The sequence below is a fragment of the Podarcis tiliguerta genome (genome assembly GCF_965153285.1).
Source record: "Podarcis tiliguerta genome assembly, chromosome: 1".
Lineage (NCBI taxonomy): Eukaryota > Metazoa > Chordata > Lepidosauria > Squamata > Lacertidae > Podarcis > Podarcis tiliguerta.
The window spans coordinates 131,412,647-131,431,741 of NC_139534.1; the positions used below are offsets into that span (position 1 = coordinate 131,412,647).

The window sequence follows — 19,095 nt, forward strand, 5'->3', positions numbered from 1 at the left end:
CAGAATTCCCCCAAAATAGACCAGACGCAATTGTATTTCATCCGGCAGAGCTTTACTGCTACTGAAGGCAAATTAGCATAATTAGTCACAATGCATTCAGGATTGGCATTTTCCATCAGAAATCTAGTTGCAGCAGATTTAACTTAAACTTACAATAACTTATAATAAGTCTAAAACCTTAACACTATAGCGTACTATGTACAGAACACCACACCAGAAGGATCATAGAATAGAATCATAGAATCATAGAATCATAGAGTTGGAAGAGACCACAAGGGCCATCGAGTCCAACCCCCTGCCAAGCAGGAAACACCATCAGAGCGCTCCTGACATATGGTTGTCAAGCCTCTGCTTAAAGACCTCCAAAGAAGGAGACTCCACCACACTCCTTGGCAGCAAATTCCACTGTCGAACAGCTCTTACTGTCAGGAAGTTCTTCCTAATGTTTAGGTGGAATCTTCTTTCTTGTAGTTTGGATCCATTGCTCCGTGTCCGCTTCTCTGGAGCAGCAGAAAACAACCTTTCTCCCTCCTCTATGTGACATCCTTTTATATATTTGAACATGGCTATCATATCCCCCCTTAACCTCCTCTTCTCCAGGCTAAACATGCCCAGCTCCCTTAGCCGTTCCTCATAAGGCATCGTTTCCAGGCCTTTGACCATTTTGGTTGCCCTCCTCTGGACACGTTCCAGTTTGTCAGTGTCCTTCTTGAACTGTGGTGCCCAGAACTGGGCACAGTACTCCAGGTGAGGTCTGACCAGAGCAGAATACAGTGGCACTATTACTTCCCTTGATCTAGATGCTATACTCCTATTGATGCAGCCCAGCATTGCATTGGCTTTTTTAGCTGCCGCGTCACACTGTTGGCTCATGTCAAGTTTGTGGTCAACCAAGACTCCTAGATCCTTTTCACATGTACTGCTCTCAAGCCAAGGAAGGGAGATAGAAAGAGAAAGTAAAACCCAGGCTCCTACTGGCCTTATTTAAAAAAATTAAAATGGACAATTTTAATTTTAAATGCTAGTGCAGGAAATATCCCAGTATGTTGAGGTAGGAGATAAGAGAACCAGTTTAAACCAGTTGTCCTCCGGTTCTCTGAAGGTATAACCCAAACATCATGAACCTTCTGCTTCTTTCTCTCACGCAGAGAAGCTTCCAGTACCCTCTTGAATTTATTAGAATAGGAAAGATCTCTACCCATCAGATCAATACTTTCTGCACTAAGAAATGCAAACTGACAATATAGTAGTGATGATTTCCTCTGGACATGTGCAGAGCAGCAAGAACCATTCCGTGCATAGCTAGGAGGAGGGGGCAGAAAAACCCAGCGATGAGTTCTGTCCGAGGTAGACTTTAACCTCCAGCGTCTCTCCTCTTAGAAGCTAACCAGCCAATTTGGGGGTCCAAATGAATTCTTCCGTTCTTCCATCTACATTTGCAGGTTGCCATCCAGCTGAACGACACGCATCCCGCCATGGCCATCCCCGAGCTGATGAGAGTGTTTCTGGACATTGAAAAGCTGCCGTGGGACAAGGTTTGGAACCGTCTTCCATGTCGCTCCTGTTTCTTTCCAGGGATAAAGGGCTGGTTTCTGGATCAGGCCAATCTGGTCCGGCACCCCGTTTTAATAGTGGCCACCAGGTGCCTCTTGGGGAGCCTCAAGAGCAGAACCTGAACTCAGCACCACCCTCCACGCTTGCAAGGCCAGCTAAGTAGAGCAAGGGTCTGATTGTTCTATGGCAGGCAGGGCCAAACTTGGCCCTCCAGCTGTTTTGTGACTACAGTTCCCATCATCCCTGACCACTGGTCCTGTTAGCTAGGGATGATGGGAGTTGTAGTCCCAAAACAGCTGGAGGGCCAAGTTTGGCCATGCCTCTTCTACGGTAACTTCATGTTTTCATCTGAATGATGCAACTGTACGTTTGGCACAAAATTAAAAGACACCTGCTTCTTGGGAGAAAAGCAATGACAAACCTAGACAGCATTTTAAAAAGCAGAGACATCACCTTGCCAACAAAGGTCCGTATAGTTAAAGCTATGGTTTTCCCAGTAGTGATGTACGGAAGTGAAAGCTGGACCATAAAGAAGGCTGATGTCGAAGAATTGATGCTTTTGAATTCTGGTGCTGGAGGAGACTCTTGAGAGTCCCATGGACTGCAAGAAGATCCAACCTCTCCATTCTGAAGGAATGGAGCCCTGAGTGCTCACTGGAAGGACAGATCCTGAAGCTGAGGCTCCAACTCTTTGTCCACCTCATGAGCAGACTCCCTGGAAAAGACCCTGATGTTGGGAAAGATGGAGGGCACAAGGAGAAGGGGACGACAGAGGACGAGGTGGTGGGACAGTGTTCTCGAAGCTACCAGCATGAATTTGACCAAACTGCGGGAGGCAGTGGAAGATAGGAGTGCTTGGCGTGCTCTGGTCCAGGGGCTCACGAAGAGGCGGACACGACTAAACAACAACAAGGTTTTGCTGGTGGAATTGGTGTGGGGGCCTCCCCACGTGGTAGCACCATTCAGCTGCACCCCCGTCATCAGATCTTCTCGCAAAAAAATGACTTCCCAGGTGAAGAATATGTGGCAAGGGAAGGGTGCCACCAAGTTGAGGTCTTTCACAATGGCTCCACCTGCTGGTCGCTGGTGGTAGGGAATTGTAGAATCATAGAGTTGGAAGGGACCCTAAGAGTCATCTAGTCTATCTGGTGTGGGATTTACATATAAGCTAAACGAATGCATATATATGACGATAGACCTTGTGTGCTTAACAGACGTTTTCGGTGTCCTGTGAGACTTACACCAAATAGAACTAAAAATGTGTCGCTTATCTCTAACTGTAAGCAAGAATTGTTGTTGTTGTTTAGTCGTTTAGTCGTGTCCGACTCTTTGTGACCCCCTGGACCAGAGCACGCCAGGCACTCCTGTCTTCCACTGCCTCCCGCAGTTTGGTCAAACTCATGCTGGTAGCTTCGAGAACACTGTCCAGCCATCTCGTCCTCTGTCGTCCCCTTCTCCTTGGGCCCTCCATCTTTCCTAACATCACAGTCTTTTCCAGGGAGGCTTCTCTTCTCATGAGGTGGCCAAAGTCTTGGAGCCTCAGCTTCAGGATCTGTCCTTCCAGTGAGCACTCAGGGCTGATTTCCTTCAGAATGGATCGGTTTGATCTTCTTGCAGTCCATGGGACTCTCCAGAGTCTCCTCCAGCACCACAATTCAAAAGCATCCATTCTTCGTCAATCGGCCTTCTTTATGGTCCAGCTCTCGCTTCCATACATCACTACTGGGAAAACCATAGTATGTGACTCTTAATCTCAGAGGTGTGGGTTCGAGTCCCCACATAGGGTGAAAGATTCCCACAATGCAAGGGGGTTGGGCTAGATGACCCTAATGGTCCCTTCCAACTCTTCAGTCTTTTGATTCTAAGATGGTCACATATACTGGGGAATTGATGCTGCCACCACCGGGGGATGTATCGGTTATCTGGGTAAGAACAACCTGTAAGGATGAAATATTTCTGTCTATCTCTGCCAAAGTTCGAATAGTACTTTCCTTTTTGTTTTGCTTTGTTTTTTTTAAAATAAGACGTGCTAGTACTCAAATATTGATAATTGCTGTGGGTTCCTGCACAGAATAGCTACCATGGACAGCTAAAAAAAGAGGCATTGGTGTTTGGAACTGGATTGCTAAGTTTTCATCAACAACCTCGCTGTGTGTGTCAAGGGAATGTATGCAAGGATGTAAGGATAAACAACCATAGCTGTCAACTTTTCCCTTTTCTTGCGAGGAATCCTATTCGAATAAGGGAATTTCCCTTTAAAAAAGGGAAACATTGACAGCTATTAAGCAACTGTGAGCCTGGCTTTTTTCTTCTGTAGCAAGAGTATATTAATTATTATTATTATTATTTATACCCCGCCCATCTGGCTGAGTTTCCCCAGCCACTCTGGGTGGCTCCCAATCGAGTGTTAAAAACAATACAGCAATATATGGGTCAATATTTGAGTCAATATATAGGTTAATAACCAGACCAAAAGTAAAAGTTCAAAAGCTTTACAGTGGTACCTCGGGTTAAGTACTTAGTTCGTTCTGGAGGTCCGTTCTTATCCTGAAACTGTTCTTAACCTGAAGCACCACTTTAGCTAATGGGGCCTCCTGCTGCCGCACGATTTCTGTTCTCATCCTGAAGCAAAGTTCTTAACCCAAGGTACTATTTCTGGGTTAGTGGAGTCTGTAACCTGAAGCGTCTGTAACCTGAAGCGTCTGTAACCCAAGGTACCACTGTATTATTTCCTAACCATCTTTCGCACAACTATGCTGTCCTCTCCCTTAACAGAGAGTTTGCCTGCAGAAAGGGAAGGGGGAATCGGACAGAAGGAGTTGTTGTGGCTAATCAGATTCACCCTAATCCACACACAGGTGCTTCAGACAGGTGTTACCTCCTTGAGGGTTCCCCCTGTGGCCTTCTCTGCCTGGGCGCAGAGAGAGAGAGAGAGGTTTTTAGAGAGACATGGGGTGCAGAATGAAGCCCTCTCCCCCAGGAAGGGGGGAGAACGCCATTAGCATTATTCATTGCTGCAGATCCAGGCTGTAGGGGTCAAAGTGTCTCTGGTACAGTCCTCTTTGCGTGCATGGGGACATAGGTCCTGCAAAGTTCAGACCGCTGGCCTCGCTGCTCCACCTTCAACTCCAAACCTCCTATCTACCTGCCCCACCTGCTTCTTTGTTTGCAGCCTCTGCAAGCAAAAGCCATGCAAACATACACACAAACCTGTTGTATTCTTTCTGCTATGCGGTCGCTAAGCAGTTCCCAGGACTCCTTATCTTCAAGGTTGGAACAAACTGCTACTGAGCTGCAATCGCCATCTATTATGGTAGCTTTTCAGTCTATCTGAGTTCCTTTCAAAGGAAAGGGTAGAGCTGAATTAAAAGGCTTGGTTTTATAAGCATGCATGGTATGTACCGTATTGCCCCAAATATAAGCCACACTTATTTTTTTCAAATTCCCATCTGGCACGGCTGCCCCCCAGAGAGCAGCCTGGGAGCATGGGGCAACAGTGCCCATCCCGTCTGCAGCTCCCAAGCCTCCCCCCAAGCCACCAAATTTTAAAGGTGCGGCTTATATTCTGGACAATACGGTATGTCATAAATGTCTCAAGCAAGCATTGGCTTACTAGGTTGCCAAATGCACAAGTTAGCCACTGTGCTTCTGCTTCATTCAAGTTGCCAACTTGCTAGAACCATGTTTAAATAATACAGGGTGCCTTTTAACCTTGACACCAGCACTCTGTACCAGTGAGCACTGTCACACACAAAAAAAGCCCTGAGTTCAGGTTTCCCCCTTTTAATCTACCTAAAATACGTATTTTATCCCCCATCAGGGATTGAACCTATGACCGTCTCAATGCAAAGCAGATACTCTGCCACGGAGCTTGTTAACAGAGAAATCTGAGGGCTCCCTTGGACAAAAAAACAAGGACCCCAGCCAGGAATACCAGAGCAAAACAGCAGCCAGTCGGCTTGGTCTTTATTGAAGACTGTCGTGACAGGACTCCCACCTGCCACCAGGTGGAATAAGATGGAAGCCCCGAACAAAAGAGCCCCCAAACTTTTATTAGCTGCTAATCTCCATGTTACACCCCCCCCCAAACTACATCAGTCATACATCACGATTACATCATGAAAGGGGAGGTCTGGTGGCAGTAATCTGAGCATCCTGGACCCTGCCCCATGGTTCCCCTTGCCCTCCACCAAACACCCATCAAGTGGAACAAAAAAGCTATTTACATTTCCCTGTTTCCCAGCCAAGTTAATTGCCACCTTTTTGTCTTTGTCTGGGTTTGTTATTTCTGGAATGGCTACCTGTCTGGCACTCAGGTATCAGGATGCCAGGGATTATCACTCAGGCAGAGGGGCTGCTGAGTAGCTGAGCTCACATGTCTATATGAATTTCTGAAGTTTTCCCAGTGAGCCATTACAGAGATACATTTATCAGTGAATTCTTACATTTGGTATCGTGCAGCAGAGGCCCTTTGAATAGATAGGAAGAAACTGTGATGAAGTGTTTTGTGGGGACAAGTCACAAAAGTGATTGTGCTGGTTTTGGTAGTGGGCTGCATGTGCATGGTATCTGCTGGAGGGGCAACCCCCCCCCCCAACCTATACATAAATTCCTGTTTCCTTTCCTTGCCCTGCTCACTGTCTCCTTCTCTCCCTCTCACAAATCCCAGGCCTGGGACATCACCACGCGGACTTTCGCCTACACGAACCACACGGTTCTCCCCGAAGCCCTTGAGCGCTGGCCGGTGGAGCTGGTGGAGAAATTGCTTCCCAGACACCTGCAGATCATCTATGAAATCAACCAGAGGCACCTGGACGTAAGCAGGCACCTGGATAAGCGCCGTGGTCCCCGGTTCTGGTTTTCAAGCCCAGTGCCGTGATTCGGGAGGCAGCGGAAGTGATTTCCCGGAGAGCCATTTAATGGTGCAGATGTTTTTGCCCTGCTTGCCTAGGGCGGAGCTCACACTCCCCAGTGGCTCACTGGATTCCAGGATTGGCTTTGCTCTTGCCCACAGGGTGCCAGAGAGGAGCGCAAAAAGGGCTTGCCCTCCCTCCGATTTGGCTTCAGGCATCATCAGGTGTAACCGAGGAGAACAGAAGCCAAGTCGGAGTGAGGGCCATGCTTCCTGCCCTTGCAGGGGTCAGCAAGGTTTACCTGCCATGGGCCGCTTAACTCCCACGGAGATCGCGTGAGTGCGCATGAGCGCAATTTCGGTGTCTGCACATGTGCAGACGTGATTTCTGGCACAGAGGAGGCATGCATGGCTTCCCATTGGCTACAGGAGCTTCCTGCAGCCAATGGGAGGCCGCCCAGCTTCGCAGAAGGCGGTACCCGCTCCATTCAGCACTGGTTTAGCACGGTGCATGGGAGCTGGGCGGCGGGGGTCCCTGAGCGGGTGGCGCAGCTCCATGGGCTGCTTCCAGCTCCTGGACCTTAGGTTGCCTATTCCTGCTCTAATGCAACCTTTCCTCAACCTGGTGCCTTCCAGGTGTTTAAGACTACAACTCCCATCAGTACCAGTCAGAACAGTCTTGCTGTGGCACCTTGAGTTGATATATAAAGCCCTGAACAACTTGGGTCCAGGATACTTTAAGGACTACCTGAGCCCTTATATCCCAGCCCAATCTCTGAGATCATCCGGAAGAGTGCTGTTAAATCTTCCTGTGTGTTGACAAAAGTCGGGGATTTTGTGTTGCCTATCTGTGGGATACTGGCCTAGCCAACAATCGGCAGCCACCTTCACTATTGGACTTCCAGATGTCCCTTTTTATGCCAGCTGGCCTATGCCGCGGTTTCTTATTATTAGACAATTATTTTAATGTTCATTTTGTACTGGTTTTCAATGGCATGTTATGTTTCATTGTATACAAAGTGTTGTATGCAATGCCCTGATATTTTGAGAGGGTGGCATAGGAATGAATTAATAAAATAAAGGGGAAGAAACCCACAAACTAAAAAATATACAAATCAGGGAACAGAATCTTAGAATTGTAGGGTTGGGAGGGACGCCCATCTAGTCCTTGTCAGGAGGTCCTACACACAAGTAGGAATCCGGCAGAGAGACATGCCCAGCTGGCATGTTCTCTCCCTCCTGTTCGGTTGTTCAGGAGACTCAAAGTCTTTCTCCAGCCCAAACATCACAGCGACTGATGCCTCAGAGGCATCAGCACACTTCAGGAACTTAACAGACTCAGTAGCGCAGCATTTTGGCTAAACTACCTTATTTAGATATATTAGATATAATGGGTTAAACCACAGAGCCTAGGACTTGCCGATCAGAAGGTCGGCGGTTCGAATCCCCGTGACAGGTTGAGCTCCTGTTGCTCGGTCCCTGCTCCTGCCAACCTAGCAGTTCGAAAGCACGTCAAAGTGCAAGTAGATAAATAGGTACCGCTCCGGCGGGAAGGTAAACGGCGTTTCCGTGCGCTGCTCTGGTTCGCCAGAAGCGGCTTAGTCCTGCTGGCCACATGACCCGGAAGCTGTACGCCGGCTCCCTCGGCCAGTAAAGCGAGATGAGCGCCGCAACCCCAGAGTCGGTCACGACTGGACCTAATGGTCAGGGGTCCCTTTACAGCCTTGCATTACATGGCAGCAAAACAGGACGGAAAGGCCCAGGACAAGAAAGAAGATTCCACCTAAACATTAGGAAGAACCTCCTGACAGTAAGAGCTGTTTGACAGTGGAATTTGCTGCCAAGGAGTGTGGTGGAGTCTCCTTCTTTGGAGGTCTTTAAGCAGAGGCTTGACCACCATATGTCAGGAGTGCTCTGATGGTGTTTCCTGCTTGGCAGGGGGTTGGACTCGATGGCCCTTGTGGTCTCTTCCAACTCTATGATTCTATGATTCTAGGACTTAATGGTGAGGGGTCCCTTTACCTTTACACTCGGAGCATGCTAACTTAGCTCCTTCCTCATCAGCATCAAACGGGGGGGGGGGGGGGATCAAAGCACAAAAATCCTACAGCCCGGAAACACAGTAATAAAAACATTCTGCCTCCATCACTTCCCACAATGTGGAATGAAAACATACACCGCCATGTGATATAAACAATCCCATGACTGCAACACGGGGAAAGAATCTTAACAGTCCTACTCCCTGCAATGCAGAAATACTAGTTCTGTGACACCCCCCTTTCAAGCTCAAGGTTCTGCTGTCGTGTGGAGGGCTCTCCAGGGAGCCTCGAAACTGGGTTGGGCGTCTTCCGGCATCCTTTTGGAGCGCTGTGAGTGCCTGAGCCGTCTTGCTCTCCTTCTCCCTGCTCAGAGAATCGCAGCCATGTTTCCAAAGGACGTTGACCGCCTCCGGCGGATGTCCTTGATCGAAGAGGAAGGCATGAAGCGCATCAACATGGCACACCTGTGCATTGTGGGCTCGCATGCCGTCAATGGAGTCGCCAAGATCCACTCGGAAATCGTCAAGTCGCAAGTGTGAGTATGGGCGGGCATTTCCGTGGAGTCCAAGTGGGTGGGCGTGGAAAAAATCTGGAACTAGGGTTTACATCCAAGGTGGGCTTCTGGGTGCTTTGCCACTGGGCCAGTTGGGTGGTGGTTGAAGACAGAGCTCTAGAGCTCCTGAGCACGTGCAGATTGTGGGAGCGGGCAAGAAGAAATGTCTGCAGCCATCCCCTGTGGAGAAAGGTCGGCTTCCGCCAGAACATTTACCTCTCTCCTTCCACCTTCTTTTGGTCACTGTTTCTTTGCAGTCAGTACCTTGACAGTTGTGGTACTGTGGTTTCCTTCCCGTTTTTAGTCTGGTGGTTTTTGTTTCTGTTTTGTACTTCAGAGGAACTTCTGTAATCATCTCCCTTTTGTCTGGTGCTTTCCTACCCAACCCTTCCTCTGAACCAGAGCACAAGAAATCAGAAAGTAATCTGTGCAAAGCAAAGACCAATAAAATTGGCGATAAAAAAGAAAATCACAGTGAAAAATATCTGTGAAATCGCAGCCCCAAAATAGTACACACACACACACACACACACACACAGTGTTTCCTATAAGATATTGTTGATGTTGTTTATTCGTTTAGTCGTGTCCGACTCTTCGTGACCCCCTGGACCAGAGCACGCCAGGCACTCCTGTCTTCCACTGCCTCCCGCAGTTTGGTCAAACTCATGTTTGTAGCTTCGAGAACACTGTCCAACCATCTCGTCCTCTGTAGACCCCTTCTCCTTGTGCCCTCCATCTTTCCCAACATCAGGGTCTTTTCCAGAGAGTCTTCTCTTCTCATGAGGTGGCCAAAGTCTTGGAGCCTCAGCTTCAGGATCTGTCCTTCCAGTGAGCACTCAGGGCTGATTTCCTTCAGAATGGATCAGTTTGATCTTCTTGCAGTCCATGGGACTCTCAAGAGTCTCCTCCTGCACCATAATTCAAAATGATGTAGCAATGGTCAACTTGGACTGCTATAAGAGAAGATTAGGCACATACACGCAGAATAAGTCTATTGTCAGGAGTGAGCCAGCAAGAAATCACATGGAGCACTTTTAACTCTTTATTAGAAGAAACAAGGTCTGCTCAGGAGTGGGCACACAACTCTTCTCAATAGCCCTTGCCCCTATGAAGCAGTTGTGGAGACCAAAGGTCCCACAACTGCCTAAGTCACCTCCTCTCCCGGGTCCTTCCCAAGCAGTCTGAGACTATGCCAACGTAACTGTCTTTGCTCCTCCTGCTTCACACCTCTCCTGGTCCTGGGAGATCAGAAGGGAGGAAAGAATGTTGCAGCAGGAGGGGCAGACACCCTGACGTCTTCACCAGCTTGACTCCTCTCTGCTTCCCTCATCCCTCTCTCCTGCTTCCGCTTCGAATTCTGGACTTCTCTCTGCCACAGACTCTCCCAGCTCACCAAGCCTTGTTAACCCTTCATCTTCCAACACCTCCTCTTCTCAGTCTTCTCCTTCTGACTACTCATTGTCGTTCCACCACTACCACTCCCCGGGCTCTGAGCCTTCTTCCCTTGGGGGTCCCCCAGCTGTACAGTAGGACAATTAAGTGAAGGGAGGTGCTGTTGCACTTACCGTATTTTTCACTCTATAGGACGCACCAGACCATAGGAGGGGGAGAACAGGGGGGAAAAATTCTCCCCCCTCTGCTCAGCGCCCCTTCAGCGAAGCGGCAGGAGAAACGGAGCCCCTTCCATTTCTCCTCCCGCTTCGCTGAAGGGGCGCTGCACAGCTCTTCCTCTCTGCTGAAGCCAGGAGAGTCTTGCTCTCCCGTCTTCAGCAAAAGGGAACCCGAAGCCTTCGGAGCGCAGCGCGAGTTCCCGCTGTGCTCCAAAGGCTTCAGGCGGCTATCCCTGAAGCCTGGAGAGCGAGAGGGGTCGGTGCACACCAACCCCTCTCGCTCTCCAGGCTTCAGTGAAAACAACGCAAAGCCTCTGGAGTGCAGATGGAGTGCTCCCTCTGCGCTTTGGAAGCTTCGTGTTGCTATCGCTGAAGCCAGGGAGCCTGCATTCGCTCCATAGGACGCACACACATTTCCCCTTAATTTTTGGAGGGGGAAAAGTGTGTCCTATAGAGCGAAAAATACGGTAAGTCCTGCTCGTGTGTTTCCCTTTGGGGCATTTGATCGGCCACTGTTCAAACAGGATGCTGGACAAAATGGTTGGCCTGATCCAACAAAACACTCTTCTTATGATGCATTGTTATCCAAGAAATCTTGATGATATAACAATAAGAATTTATTATTTCTACCCCACACATCCGGCTGGGTTTCCCAAGCCACTGAACTGAGACCTTCCTTCCTGCGCAGGTTCAAGGACTTTGCAGAGGTGGAGCCAGAGAAGTTTCAGAATAAAACCAACGGCATCACCCCTCGGCGGTGGCTCCTGCTTTGCAACCCGGGACTCGCAGAGTTAATTGCAGAGGTATGCAGCCCACGTGCTCTGGCAGAAAGCGCACCGTTTCCATCAAGGCGGATTGTGTCTTGATGTAAATAAGGCTGCTTCTGTGCAGCAGTTTATTCCATTTCCCTGTTAATTTCCACGTTGTATTTGAGCTTTCACATGATGCAAAAGGCACTTCTATTCTGGAATATAGCATGCATTCAGAGCTCATTTCTGCGTCATTTGGTTCTAGGAAAAAATGGTCTGCAGCCCCCTTAACCCAGAAAATCACAGTAGCAAAGTGATGAAATTTGGGGGCTTTGCCTACCATTTTCATGGGGAAACAGAGGCATGCTGTTTTCAAAATTTTTATTTATTTATGCAGTTCATTCATAAAACTAATATTGTGTGATTGTGAAAAGCAACAACCTCAAAACAGTTTACAAAAGATTTACTTTACATTATTATAGCTAATGCTTTGGATTAGAAACGGTTGCTTGTCCACAGTAAAATCAAGGAAAATTCACAATCCGACTTCAAAACATACAAAAGTTAAAATGCTAAAAGAGGTCCAGACAACCTCAGATTTCTAAGCATGTGATGAGTAAAAGGTAAAGGTAAAGGTACCCCTGCCCGTACGGGCCAGTCTTGACAGACTCTAGGGTTGTGCGCCCATCTCACTCAAAGAGGCCAAGGGCCAGCGCTGTCCGAAGACACTTCCGGGTCACGTGGCCAGCGTGACATCGCTGCTCTGGCGAGCCAGAGCCGCACACGGAAACGCCGTTTAGCTTCCCGCTAGTAAGCGGTCCCTATTTATCTACTTGCACCCGGAGGTGCTTTCGAACTGCTCGGTTGGCAGGCGCTGGGACCAAACAGCGGGAGCGCACCCCGCCGCGGGGATTCGAACCGCCGACCTTTCGATCGGCAAGCCCTAGGCGCTGAGGCTTTAACCCACAGCGCCACCCGCGTCCTTATGTGATGAGTAGGTTTGTCTAAACAGGAATGTTTTTAGCAGGCACCGAAAAGAGCACAGTGTAGGCACCTCCTTGATCTCAGGAGGCAAGGAGTTCCAAACTTCTGCCGCACTAAACTATCAAGTTCTTACAAATGCAGAACGGGTGTTTTGCGACGCCTGTAGTGGTGCCAATCGAAGTGGTCAGGTGGGCACATGTAAGGCTGGCATGGTAAGAGGCAGAAAAAAGTCTTTTTGGGGGAGCAAATACCTCGGAAAGGCTGCTTGTCTTGAGGCAGGTGGTCTGGGTGCCTCAAGCCCCCTGCCTCTGTTTTACAGAAAATAGGAGAGGAGTACGTCAAGGACCTGAGCCAGCTGACGAAGCTACACCGGTTTGCCAATGATGAGCTTTTCATCCGGGAAGTGTCCAAAGTCAAACAGGTAAGCGGGTGGAGGAGCTGGACGTCTTCTTGTCGACTTCGCAGCTCGAGAGGAGGCCGGATTCTGCTCCTGAGATTCCTGGGAGACGCTGGACTTCACGTCAAGCAAATGTGGTGGCCGGGGGGACGGACGGCCACACGGCCCTCGATCCTTGCCAGCAGCGTCACCATCAGTTTATTGGCGTTCCACTTTTCCACAGTAGTGCTCAAAGTTGGCTCACAAGATGCCAAACGAACTCTATGAAGCACCATATTAAAAACACTTGGAAATAATAATCATGTCAGTAAATGTGGGAAAAAGTAATTGTTGCATTTATCTCCCACCTTTTCCTACAAAGAGCCCAAGTTTGCTCAGGATGGCAAACAGAGACACAGTTTAAAACTGAAAACGATACAGTAGTACATTAGTGGTGGATTTCTACAGTGGTACCTCGGGTTAAGTACTTCATTCGTTCCGGAGGTCCGTTCTTAACCTGAAACTGTTCTTAACCTGAAGCACCACTTTAGCCAATGGGGCCTCCCGCTGCTGCCGCGCCGCCGGAGCCCAATTTCTGTTCTCAACCTGAAGCAAAGTTCTTAACCTGAAGCACTATTTCTGGGTTAGCAGAGTACGTAACCTGAAGCGTATGTAACCTGAAGCATATGTAACCTGAGGTACCGCTGTACTGGATTGTTTGCACATAGGGCCAGATTTAGGTTTGATGAGGCCCTAAGCTACTGAAGGTAATGGGGCTCTTTCTATATCCAGCTGCCCTTTGTCAACAACAAATTGTCGCGGTTTTTTTGTTGAGTATGTGCTACATGGCAATTGATGGACCTAATAGGTTGCACAAGTTGCTGTGCAACCAGTCCATGCAGAATGTAGGCACCCTATATATAAAAAAGTAGGAAAGCAGTGATATTTTAGGGAGAAGGCTAGCAGGCGGGGCCCATGACCTGCATCCTAGGAGCCTACACAACACAAAACACTGTTGCTGTATGTAGGTTTTATTTTATTTGTTTTTCATCTTATATTTTGGAAATGTACATCCAGGTATTTTTTTCCCTTTAAATTTTTTTGGGGCCCCCAAGAGAGTGGGGCCCTAAGCTAGAGCTTGTTTTGCTTATACGTAAATACGGCACTGTTCACACACGATAATAATAATAATAATAATTTATTATTTGTACCCCGCCCATCTGGCTGGGCCTCCCCAGCCACTCTGGGCGGCTTCCAACAAAGATGAAAAATACACTCTCTTCGCTCTGCGGTGCTTCCCCCAAATGTTACCTTCGGGGGGGGGGGGCAGCCTTGCATTACATGGCAGCAAAACAGGACGGAAAGGCCCAGGAAACTTCTGTGCTATGAAAAGTTGCGGGATTTCGGCAGGAGATTGAGGGACGGACCCCGGTTAAGAAAGGAACTGTATGTTGGGCTCTGAAACATTTGCAGGTGCAAAACGGTGTTGAAAAGGAGGGTTGTGTGTAACTGCGCCAATATTGTCATGAGCGCAGAGCATCATTAATGGGCAGTAAAAAGGACGTCCCGGGAACGGCATTAGGCAGGGGACTGCTGCAACGGTGCCCTCAGACCATGCCTTGCTGGCTATATTTGCTGCTGCTTTGAATGATTGCACCTTCCCTCTGCTATTTCAGGAGAACAAGGTCAAGTTTGCCCAGTATTTGGAAAAGGAATACAAGGTTAAGATCAACCCGGCTTCCATGTTTGACGTCCAGGTCAAGAGGATCCACGAATACAAGCGACAGCTCATGAACTGCCTGCACATCATCACCATGTACAACCGTGAGTAACGGCATGAAGGCATCCTGGGCATTTAAGGTTAGTAGGCAGTGACAGCCTCACCTTCTAGGTGTCTTGGTGGAAAAGAAGAATAAGTTTGGACTTGATACCCCAGCTTTCTGTTGGGATACTGCCAGGGAGACAAAGTCCATCATGACTCCACGTCGCCTCCGGACGATCCATCGATCTCCCGTAGACTGGGATGACTGGCAGATGGGCTATCTTCAAAGCATTCCACATCTGACGTGCAATTTCCTCCAGAGCGTGGCAATTTTCTCCAGAGACGGATAAGACAATTACGTCTATGGCCTTTGAATCTTGGGCCCTCCATCTATCTGTCAGAGGAACTGGAGGGGCTTCACACACAGTATGCCACACTCCAAACTGTCGTAGTATACTTTCACACCATTTTGCCCAGGTCTCATAATTGTGCCGATTTAACTTTGGGCACTCAGCAGCTTCAGAAGCTTGTAAAAACTCCATTCCAGCTCTTCACTTGAGCCGTGAGCCTTATTCACTTCAGAGACTCCTTATCTTGGCTACTCATAAATCTTGAGGCCTGCTTGGCTCGACTCCCAGGCCAATTAGCCGGCCGGAGTTCAAAGAGACTTTGCCGCGGCAACGAAAAGCCTTGACTTTTCCACACATACCTCAGCAATCTGTCGCAATCTTGTTGTTGTTGTTTAGTCGTTCAGTCGTGTCCGACTCTTCGTGACCCCATGGACCAGAGCACGCCAGGCACTTCTGTCTTCTCGCAATCTTACTCTCCTGTAAGTGCCATGAATCTGGGCCCATAACCTGTTGTTGGGATACTGCCAGGGAGACGAAGTCCATCATGATTCCACGTCGCCTCCGGACGATCCATCGATCTCCCGTAGACCCGCAGTATCATTCAATTAGCGACACGAGCTCCAGAAATAGCTTGCCGCATTCCAGAGCCGGTGCACGCTCTATCAGCAGATAATGCACAGCGAAAGATGCACGCAGGAGAGCATTATTTACAATTTTATTCAGCGTTGGTCAGAACAAAGAAAACATGACTGCCTGCTTCGGTGTCTCAGGCACAGAGAGAAAACGAAAGCAATAGACAAAACATAAACTTCCTGTGAACAGGAAATACGCAGACTCTGTGACTCACAAAGCCTGCTCCCTTTTAAGGTGGAACGGTAATATCCTAACACTTTCACTCCTCTTAAGGAGTCTCAAAGCAGCTAACAATCTCCTTTCCCTTCCTCCCCCACAACAAACACTCTGTGAGGTGAGTGGGTCTGAGAGACTTCAGAGAAGTGTGACTGGCCCAAGGTCACCCAGCAGCTGCATGTGGAGGAGCGGGGAAGCGAACCCGGTTCACCAGATTACGAGTCCACCTCTCTTAACCACTACACCACGCTGACTCTCATTTTGTGTTCTCCTTTCTCTCCCACAGGCATCAAGCGAGACCCCATGAAGCTGTTTGTGCCCCGGACGGTGATCATCGGTGGCAAAGTAAGCGATGGGTTTGCGCTGCACATTTTGAGAGGGGACAGCCTAGAATCTGCTGGGGTGCCCCTTTTGGGCTGCCCTTGGAAGTGCCTACCTGCCTGCCTGCCTTCCTTGGACTTGTCAGTGGCTAACGTACCACATCTTGTGGGAGGGAGTTCCACTGATGAATAATTAAGCCCTGTGTGAAGGAATACTTTCCTTCACCCTTCCTGATGCTACTACGCATCCAGAGTGCTAATGTTATGGGAGAATGAGAAAAACGCCTCCCTACAGCATAATTTCATGTACTTCTGTCGTGACCACCCACTACCACCACAAAATGAGAGTGTGAGGTGTTGATGGGGAATTTGTGCAGCTGAAAAGTCTGCTTAAACAAAAAAAATACATCTAGAAAGCATCTGGAGGGTCCTGGCTTCAGGGAGGCTAGGGGGAAGCACAAGGATGCCCGGCTTCAGGCGTTTCCAAAGTAAAGGAAGGATTGATTAATAAGAATACACACAGAGGCTTGAACCAGCAAGACTCTGGGAAGGGTGCGTATAATAATCTCTGTGTGCCTCCACCCCTTGGCCCAGGTCGTTTTATTCACGAAAGAGCTTTTTACAGAGTGTTCGTAAGAACCAATCAGATTTCTTATGAGCATTTCAACAAACCCCACGTGGGGACAAAGATAAACTACAAACACTAGTTAAGCATGCATATTTTGGGGGTAAATAAATGAAAATTACAAAGGAGTGCATTTGGCAACCCCGAGGTCATAAACAATTAATACACATGATAAGGAGGATGGCCAGGAGGACAATGATCATTATCACCTTTATGTGAAACCTTTTTCCTGGTCCTAAGATTAACACCCTAAGATTAACATATCAGAAAAGCTACCGTATTTTTCGCTCTATTGGACGCACTGGACCATAGGACGCACCGGACCATAGGAGGGGGAGAACAGGGCGCTCCGTCTCCCTGTTCTGCCTTTCGGCTTAGCGGCGCAGCCTGCATTCGCTCTATAGGACGCACACACATTTCCCCTTAATTTTTGGAGGGGAAAAAGTGTGTCCTATAGAGCGAAAAATACGGTACATCAACAAAACTGCCCACTGTCTTTGATGACCCAGGAGCCTGCCTGTCTAAGTGTGTACGTGACTTGTGAAGAAAGAGAAATGGAACAGGGATGCAGAGGTGTGGATTGATCCAGAATCATATCAAAATATTTGAAGCCCAGTCAACGCAATGCTTTCATTGCTGACACAGATGGCTTACTCTACATTTGTTATAATTCCTCATAGCAATCCCACCTGATCACTACACCAGCTGCCACTGTTCCTTCTAAGCGCTTGTGTTTCTGCCCACCTTGCAGGCTGCTCCTGGCTACCACATGGCCAAAATGATCATCAAGCTCATCACCTCCGTCGGCCACGTAGTCAACAACGACCCTGTGGTGGGGAACAAGCTGAAGGTCATCTTCCTGGAAAACTACAGAGTCTCCTTGGCTGAGAAAGGTAAGGCCAGCATCGTCCGTCGCTGGCAAGAGCTGGCGTCTAAAAGCCTTGCATCATTTCTCCTGGCAAATGGGCCTAAGAGTCAAAATGTGTTTCAAGCCGCACTTGTGCCTCATTGGCTTTCCCTGTGACATTTTTCCTGTTCTTGGTGGGTCCCTCTTCCTTCGACTAAAATGTTGGGAGCGGGAGAACATATCTGTGGTCCTCTAGAATATTGTTCAACTCCAACTGAACGCCAATTGCTGGGAACTGAAGGAAGGGAGAGGGCTCTGGGGCCCGCTGGGTTGTATCCAACTAAGTTCTGCTCAGAGAAGAACCATTTAAATTGATGACAACGACTAACTTGGGTCCATTTCTTTTTGCGGAATCCAGTCTTCACATGACAGAGGGCTTGCAGGAGAGCTTCATTAACAGACCTTAAACATTTGATGGATTACATTTATAATCCCGCCTTTTTCTCCAAGGAGCTGAAGGTGGCATACATGGTTGTCCCCCTCCTCATTTAATATCCACAACAACCTTGTGGTGTAGGTTAGGCTAAGAGGCAACCACTGGCCCAAGGTCACCCAGTTAGCTTGATAGCTGAACGGGGATTTGAAACCTTGTCTCTCCCAGGTCCTACTCCTACACTTTCTTCTTCTTCTTCTTCTTTGGCGATCACTCGTAGCCGAGTAAGATTGTCTTCCATGTTGTTTAGTCATTTAGTCATGTCCGACTCTTCATGACCCCCTGGACCAGAGCACGCCAGGCACTCCTGACTTCCTCTGCCTCTTGCAGTTTGGTCAAACTCATGCTGGTAGCTTCGAGAACACTGTCCCACCATCTCGTCCTCTGTCGTCCCCTTCTCCTTGCACCCTCCATCTTTCCCAACATCAGGGTCTTTTCCAGGGAGTCTTCTCTTCTCACGAGGTGGCCAAAGTCTTGGAGCCTCAGCTTCAGAATCTGTCCTTCCAGTGAGCACTCAGGGCTGATTTCCTTCAGAATGGAGAGGTTTGATCTTCTTGCAGTCCATGGGACTCTCAAGAGTCTCCTCCATCACCAGAATTCAAAAGCATCAATTCATCGGCAATCAGCCTTCTTTATGGTCCAGCTCACACGGTTTTAACAGTGAGTCCGTAAGTGACTGTGGAGGCCAGTTCTCAATCCACACGTCCTTCCACAGTGGGGACATTGGTTTCCGGGCAGGAGTTGATCACGGTGAGGGTTTACCAAGCGTGCCTTCTTCTTAGCACAATTCTCCCTTGCGTCCTGAGTTCGAACATCTTCAAAGCCCATGACACCTTTGGTAAAGGCTGCTCTCCAACTGGAGCGCTCACAGGCCAGTGTCGGTGTTCATACTACGTTTTTAAAGATTTGCCTTGAGACAGTCTTTGAACCTCTTTTGTTGACCACCAGCATTATGCTTTCCATTTTTAAGTTTGGAATAGAGTAGTTGCTTTGGAAGACAATCATCAGGCATCCGCACAACATGACCAGTCCAACAAAGTTGATGCTGAAGAATCATTGCTTCAACACTGGTGATCTTTGCTTCTTCCAGTACACTGGCGTTAGTTCGCCTGTCTCCCCAAGTGATGTGTAA

At 48.5% G+C, this 19,095-nt stretch overlaps 1 protein-coding gene across 1 annotated transcript in view; it reads left to right on the forward strand.

Annotated features, from left to right (window-relative positions):
- PYGL (glycogen phosphorylase L) overlaps positions 1-19,095 on the forward strand; it is a 66,566-nt gene that overhangs the window by 38,194 nt on the left and 9,277 nt on the right. Inside the window, exons 10-17 of the mRNA XM_083435303.1 lie at positions 1,443-1,535; positions 6,224-6,370; positions 8,817-8,980; positions 11,297-11,411; positions 12,661-12,762; positions 14,394-14,541; positions 15,965-16,023; positions 17,375-17,516. Of these exons, the coding sequence (XP_083291429.1) occupies positions 1,443-1,535; positions 6,224-6,370; positions 8,817-8,980; positions 11,297-11,411; positions 12,661-12,762; positions 14,394-14,541; positions 15,965-16,023; positions 17,375-17,516 (970 nt within the window). The remainder of the gene's footprint in view (positions 1-1,442; positions 1,536-6,223; positions 6,371-8,816; positions 8,981-11,296; positions 11,412-12,660; positions 12,763-14,393; positions 14,542-15,964; positions 16,024-17,374; positions 17,517-19,095) is intronic.